Here is a 6,070-nt window from a genome sequence, read left to right on the forward strand (position 1 = left end):
GTTTTTCCCCTCGTGGCGCCTGGAAACGTCCACAGGAAGAAAACAGGTGTTTGCTCAGGTGAATCAGCGCCTGCCTAGCAACCGCTTCTGATTGGTGGAAACCTCTCAAACGATAATTAAACAGGAAGCAGCAGAAGTTTGTTTTTATTGATCAATATTCCAGATACAAACAACCTGGCTTTGACTTTCACTTTCTACAGAAAGGACCAACAGACGGAACAAAGACAAACTAGGAATAAAGAAATGTGTGTTGTGTAATTCTGCTGCTAAACTAAAGACTTCACTGCTTTTTCATTTTCATGACATTAAAGGCTTTTTGTAAAAGAAAGAACTCAGGTTTCACTTTAAAAAACTATGTTTGTGAATTTGAGAATATAACATTTCCCAAGAATAACGGTCAGTAAAACTCTTTAAAGTCTTATTTCATAATAAAAAATAAAAAAAAGAGTGCAGTGATTTTAGTAACAATTCACACAAAAGCAAATCAAGGGAAAGGTACAAAAGGCACAATATGAGGTAAAAGGCGGATCTGATACCTGCTGAGATTAGCTGGGAGGCTTCAGAACAGAAAACCTCAATGTCCCAGCAGACCAAACGTTCGTTCCTTCAATTAACTTAAATTGTCCGATTTCAAACAGATTTCCTCCTTAGAGGTCAAACACAAAGGTACCAGGATGAAGCGTGGCCGACGCTGCAGGTCAGTAATATCCACAGTTAACAGGAGGTTCCAACATATAATCCACCTAATAGTGTCATGTTCCTGTGTCCTCTGGCCCCCCTGTGTTACAGAGGCCCCTAAAGTCTCACCTGTTCTGCTTTGCATATCACAGGGGTCCCCCAAACTTCACTTCCCCCTCCCCTTTTAAAACATGTCAATAATGCAAACAATAGTGAAAGAGATAATATAATATAATGATAAATGACAGTCCAAACTACAATCCATGGTTCTGTCTCAGGCCTCTGATTTAACAAACAGTTTTTTAACATGTGAAGGAACCAGGCGTTTTTAAAAGATTACTTACAGGCAGAAATAACTTCATACAGTGTTTTCTAATCTGGTAATGGATTAATTGTCTCTTGGAAAAAAACAGGGTCCCTGATTAGAAATTTCTGAGAACAGTTTAAAGATTTAAAGTCCAGACGAAAGACCGAGCAGCTTTTAGAGATGAGAAACATAAAGATCACCACAGTCAGTAGGATTCATCTTCTGGGAACCATGAAGGTCTGAACCACATTTCATGACCTGGACCAAAGTGGTGGAGGGACCGGAGCCGACATCACCGTCCCTGGAGCCAAAGGAAAGACTGAGACAGTTCAAGGACCTCCAGGCCCTCAGCTCAGGATCATAGAGGACTGTCCTGGGTTCAGTTCTTATGAGGCACCATGAACTTTTTCAGTCCAGCATCCAAAGATCAGACTTAACAGCCCTCATAGAGAAGGTCCCAGTGCGAAGGGGACTTGGTGGCGTTCAAAGCCGGCCTCTGGCCTGTACCGCATCAGCCCCTCTGTGGTGGAGAAGGGAGGGGCTGATGAACGGTACATATTTAACAAATAATAACGATGAGCGATGTTATCAGGTAGCTGGTTACAATAAACAACACCTGAAAGTCTTCTTCATGGATTACATTTATACAGCCATTTATCTCAGATACTCCTCTCAGCCTCCACCAATGTGCAGCACCCACCTGGGGCCTCCACACTGACGAGCGGGTCACCAGAGTTCAAACCGCTTGTCTTTCTTAAAGGGTGTTCGATCCACAATGTTGTTGCTGAAGAGTCTAGAAAAACACCAGAGCAGAGAGCAAACGTTACTCATTCAGCCACAATAACATGAGGAATCATGAAGGATTTCTCTGTGAGCACAAATGTCTTCATAGATGAACGGAGCACTAATTAATGTTTGCTCACCGCACAGTGCCGATGGAGGGGTTGATGGAGACCAGGTGGAGTAACTTTCCAGCTGAAGCATCAGAGATCTTATTGTGACTCAGACTGTAACATGCACACAAACAGAGACACGGCGCTACATTTATTACTGCCGAGGACAGAGACCACACAGCGCTGTACGCATTTTAGTCACATGATCACATGTATGTGTACAGGGGGACACTCACTCCAGGACCTGGACTTTGTGCAGATGTGTGATGAGTGTGAGCAGCAGCTGGTCGGTGAGCTCACAGTGACTGAGGTCCAGCTCTGTCAGCCCTTCAGAGGAGTCCAGCATCAGGGCCAAAGCTCCACAGGCCCTCTGATCCAGTGAGGTGTGACTGAGGTCCAGCTCTCCGTCCAGGGCTCTACACAGGGACACCGCCCGTCTCACTGTGTCCCCCTCACTGTTCACAGGAACCAGGGACACCAGCTGGAGGAGGACGGCTTTACTGGCTCTAAACAGGCCAATCAGAGCAAAGAACAGACGGTTACGATGCATCAACATGAGAACAAGATCCTACTCTGGTTTAGGTCACGCTGTGGTCTTTCCCACCTGAGGCGGACTCTGCGGAGGACAGGAAACAGCAGGTTCAGTCCGCTGTCCTCCACCTCGCAGTCCTGCAGGTTGAGCTGTGTGTCCCGGACGCTGCGTCTCAGGATGGCGGAGACGGCCCCGCAGTCCTCACCGGTCAGACTGAGAGTCTCCCTCTGATCCTCCTCTGGCAGCTCCACACAGGAGGAGCAGGACAGATCCAGCCTGTCCTGCACAGTCCTGAGCAGGCCGACTGCTGCCCCCTGCTGGGCGTCAGAGGCAGCACAGCAGTGCACCAGCCTCAGCAGCAGGTTCCTGTCCACACTGGAGGGAACATGGATTCAAAAATACATCATATCAACATCTGAACAAACAATCTGATATTGATTGATATATAATATTTATTTCAACATGGGTCTGATTGTTGAAGTTGTTTCAGTCGTTTCTATCAGTAAAGCTTAAGATTTGGTAACACGGTAAGAACCAGTTTGTAAAGAATCAGAATGATCTTTTTACGTCATATATATATATTTTCCAAGGTGCTCCAGGTAAAGGTGCATTATATCCTGTGTGTTGGAGAGGACTGATCCAAGCACAGCTCTGAGAAACGAATGTCTGACCTGAGCTGAGAAACTTTGTCCAGCGTAAAGAGGATGGACTCTGTGTCTCCTGTTGGTATGGAGGTCCACTGGAGGTTCAGTTTAACTCTGTCACTGTGTTTGAGGGTGAAGAGCAGAGCAGCACAGTCCACAGAGTCCATCTCTCTGCAGGTCAGGTTGATCACATGATCCAGTGACCTCAGTAAACTGGGTATAATGGGACTGGCACGAGCTTTATAGATCTCTCTGATGGCAGTCAACACAAAGCCGGGACTGGGCCTGAAAGCAGAAAGTGTGTTCACCGGGACACTTTGTTCAGTCAAAGAATGAACAAACTGCTGTAAAACATGAGCCACAACAACACAAGAGATTGAACAGGATCAGCTGGACGTCTGTTTCTGGTAAAAACAAACAAAGTGATCACCTTTTAAATACAATCCTGTCCAGAAAGGGAAGCAGACGTGTGACGCTCTCCTGTAAGAAGAGGTTCTTCCTCAGGTTCACAGTGATGGTCTGAGCTGACGACTGCTGCAGCAGATAGTGAAGAAGCTCCCAGTTCAGACAGCAGGAGCTCAGGTCTCCACCAACCTTACTCAAGAAGACATGGTCAAGACCTCGTCCTGGACTTCATGGAGGAGGGAGAGGAGCTGCTGGAAAATATCCTGGCTCAGTCTGCAGATAGAAATGTGTGAATATATCTTTTCATTGCATTTTCATTGATTAGCATGTGTTCAAGAGGCTCAAGAGGACTCCGCACACCGCTACCGGCAATATTTCTCTCCAACGTGCGCTCACTGGCTGTGTGAACTGATACCAGACTCTGCGCTGCAGCTGGTAGGCTTCCAACTGTACAGAGCAGACTGCGACACAGAACTCTCTGGCCAAACAGAAGGTTTTCTATTAATAATGGCTGGTGTACCGACATGACAGTGATTCAGCAGCTCTGTTCTCCTGATCTGGAATATTCAATATATCATTAACTGTAAACTGTTTTACTCTCCCCGTGAGTTTGCTTCATTCACTCTGGTTGGTGTTTACATTCCACCGCAAGCTAACGTTCACAACACACAGCGCATGCTGGCCGACTGGATCCTGTGTGTGGAGCAGACAAAGCTGGACTCCCTTGTTATTGTACACGGTGACTTTAACAGGGGAAATCTCAGCCAAGAACTCCCCAAATACAGACAGTTTATAAAGTGTCCAACCAAAGAAGAGAACACTTTGGATCACTGCTACAACACAGTAAGCAGTTCCTATCATGCTGTCCCCGTGCTGCTCTGGGACACTCTGATCACGTCATGGTCCATCTGATTTCTGCATACAGGCTGAAATTAAAACTCTGTAAACCTGTGGTGAGGACATCAAAGAAGTGGACCAGTGAAGCTGTAGAGGATCTTCAGGCCTGTTTGGACTGCACTGACTGGGATGTTTTCAGGACTGCTACCAACAATCTGCATGAGTTTAAAGAGGCCTACATCAGTTTCTGTGAGGACAGCTGCATACCAACACGCGCCAGGGTGAGTTATAACGATGACAAACCCTGGTTTACAGCCAAACTCAGACAGTGGTTGGACAACAAGGTTGGAAAAGGAGGAGGTATTTAGGAGTGGGGACAGGGTCAGGTGCAGGGCATTAAAGTACAGGTTTAGCAAGGAGGTGAGAGAAGCTGAACGGCTGTACTCAGAAAACTTCAACACCAGTTCTGTCTGGACGGGGTTTAGACATATCACCAACTGTAAACTCAAAGCCCCCCACTCCATTAATGACTCTCGGGTGGAAAATGAGCTGAACCAGTTCTACTGCCGCTTTGAGAGTCAATCGGACACCACCTTGTGTTGACCCACCTTAAATCCATTACATATCCACTCTGGACCCCCTGCAGTTCGCCTACAGAGCCAACAGGTCGGTAGATGATGCAGTAAACATGGCCCTTTACTACATCCTCCAACACCTGGACTCCCCAGGAACCTACGCCAGGATCCTGTTTGTGGAGTTCAGCTCTGCTTTCAACACCATCATCCCGGCCCTGCTGCAGGACAAGCTCTCTCAGCTGAACGTACCTGACTCCATCTGCAGGTGCATCACTGACTTCTTGACGGACAGGAAGCAGCACGTGAAGCTGGGAAAACATGTCTCTGATTCCAGAACCATCAGCACCGGATCCCCTCAGGGCAGTGTTCTTTCCCCCCCTTCTCTTCTCCCTGTACAGCAACAGCTGCACCTCCACTCGCCAGTCTGTCAAGCTCCTGAAGTTTGCGGATGACACCACCCTCATTGGGCTCATCTCTGGTGGGGATGAGTCCACCTACAGGTGGGAGATCGACCATCTGGTGACCTGGTGCAGCCAGAACAGTCTGGAGCTCAACACTCTGAAGACAGTGGAGATGGTCGTGGATTTTAGAATGAGCACAGCCCCACCCTCCCCCATCATCCTGGGTGACCCCGCAGTCGCCACTGTGGACTCCTTCCGCTCCTGGCCACATTCATCTCCCAGGACCTCAAGTGGGAGCTAAACATCACTTCCCTAGGCCCAACGGAGGATGTACTTCCTGCAGCTGAAGAAGTTCAGCTATATATTTTGTCAATTTATATTATGTACACAATATTCTCTTCTGTTGCAATATGTCTGCACAACACAAAACCGGAATAATGCACATGTAAATATCTGCCACGTTGTTATTGCTCTGCAAATAGTTGTGATTTATTTTTCTCTATTCTTTTATTATTCTTATATAACTTGCATTTTTTATTCCATATTATATATTTCTACATTTATTTATGTCAACTGTATGTTTGTCTATGTGTAGCACCTTATCACCAAAGCAAATTCCTCGTACGTGTAAAATACTACTTGGCAATAAAGCTCCTTCTGATTCTGATTCTGAAAGACATTTACTTGATGGTTAGAGGACCGTTGTGCAGCAGCAGTGGAATGAGACCCAGAGCAGGGATGCAGAACTCATTCAGGTCCAACCGTCTGACTACCCAGTATCTCAGCAAGGACGCCAAC

At 46.7% G+C, this 6,070-nt stretch overlaps 2 protein-coding genes across 3 annotated transcripts in view; both read right to left on the reverse strand.

The window, feature by feature from the left end:
• LOC119910112 (nucleotide-binding oligomerization domain-containing protein 1-like) overlaps positions 1 to 6,070 on the reverse strand; it is a 1,078,472-nt gene that overhangs the window by 1,017,106 nt on the left and 55,296 nt on the right. The gene's annotated exons all lie outside the window — the stretch shown is intronic.
• Positions 128 to 3,645, reverse strand: LOC119910889 (NACHT, LRR and PYD domains-containing protein 14-like). 2 transcript variants are annotated; one of them, XM_038729829.1, is made up of 7 exons: positions 3,485 to 3,645; positions 3,082 to 3,339; positions 2,483 to 2,785; positions 2,115 to 2,384; positions 1,909 to 1,992; positions 1,686 to 1,778; positions 130 to 1,505 (listed from the first exon to the last, which is right to left on the reverse strand). In XM_038729829.1, exons 2-6 carry the CDS (start codon positions 3,219 to 3,221, stop codon positions 1,712 to 1,714), a joined length of 864 nt encoding a protein of 287 aa, XP_038585757.1. In that variant the 5' UTR covers positions 3,222 to 3,339; positions 3,485 to 3,645; the 3' UTR covers positions 130 to 1,505; positions 1,686 to 1,711. The 2 variants fall into 2 exon arrangements, with proteins under 2 accessions (XP_038585690.1, XP_038585757.1); XM_038729762.1 differs by having other exon boundaries at positions 128 to 1,778.

The sequence above is a fragment of the Micropterus salmoides genome, unplaced genomic scaffold (assembly GCF_014851395.1).
Source record: "Micropterus salmoides isolate LMB-PRFRI ecotype aquatic unplaced genomic scaffold, ASM1485139v1 Ms_hic_scaffold_1, whole genome shotgun sequence".
NCBI lineage: Eukaryota > Metazoa > Chordata > Actinopteri > Centrarchiformes > Centrarchidae > Micropterus > Micropterus salmoides.

Excerpts from the sequence above, each read along its gene's own strand:
- LOC119910889 (XM_038729762.1), bottom strand. The coding sequence starts at position 3,221 with ATGGACTCTGTGGACTGTGCTGCTCTGCTCTTCACCCTCAAACACAGT. Across the intron at positions 2,786-3,081 it reads GACAAAGTTTCTCAGCTCAG|TGTGGACAGGAACCTGCTGC; the intron begins GTCAGACATTCG and ends TGTTCCCTCCAG. Across the intron at positions 2,385-2,482 it reads CTCCGCAGAGTCCGCCTCAG|AGCCAGTAAAGCCGTCCTCC; the intron begins GTGGGAAAGACC and ends TGGCCTGTTTAG.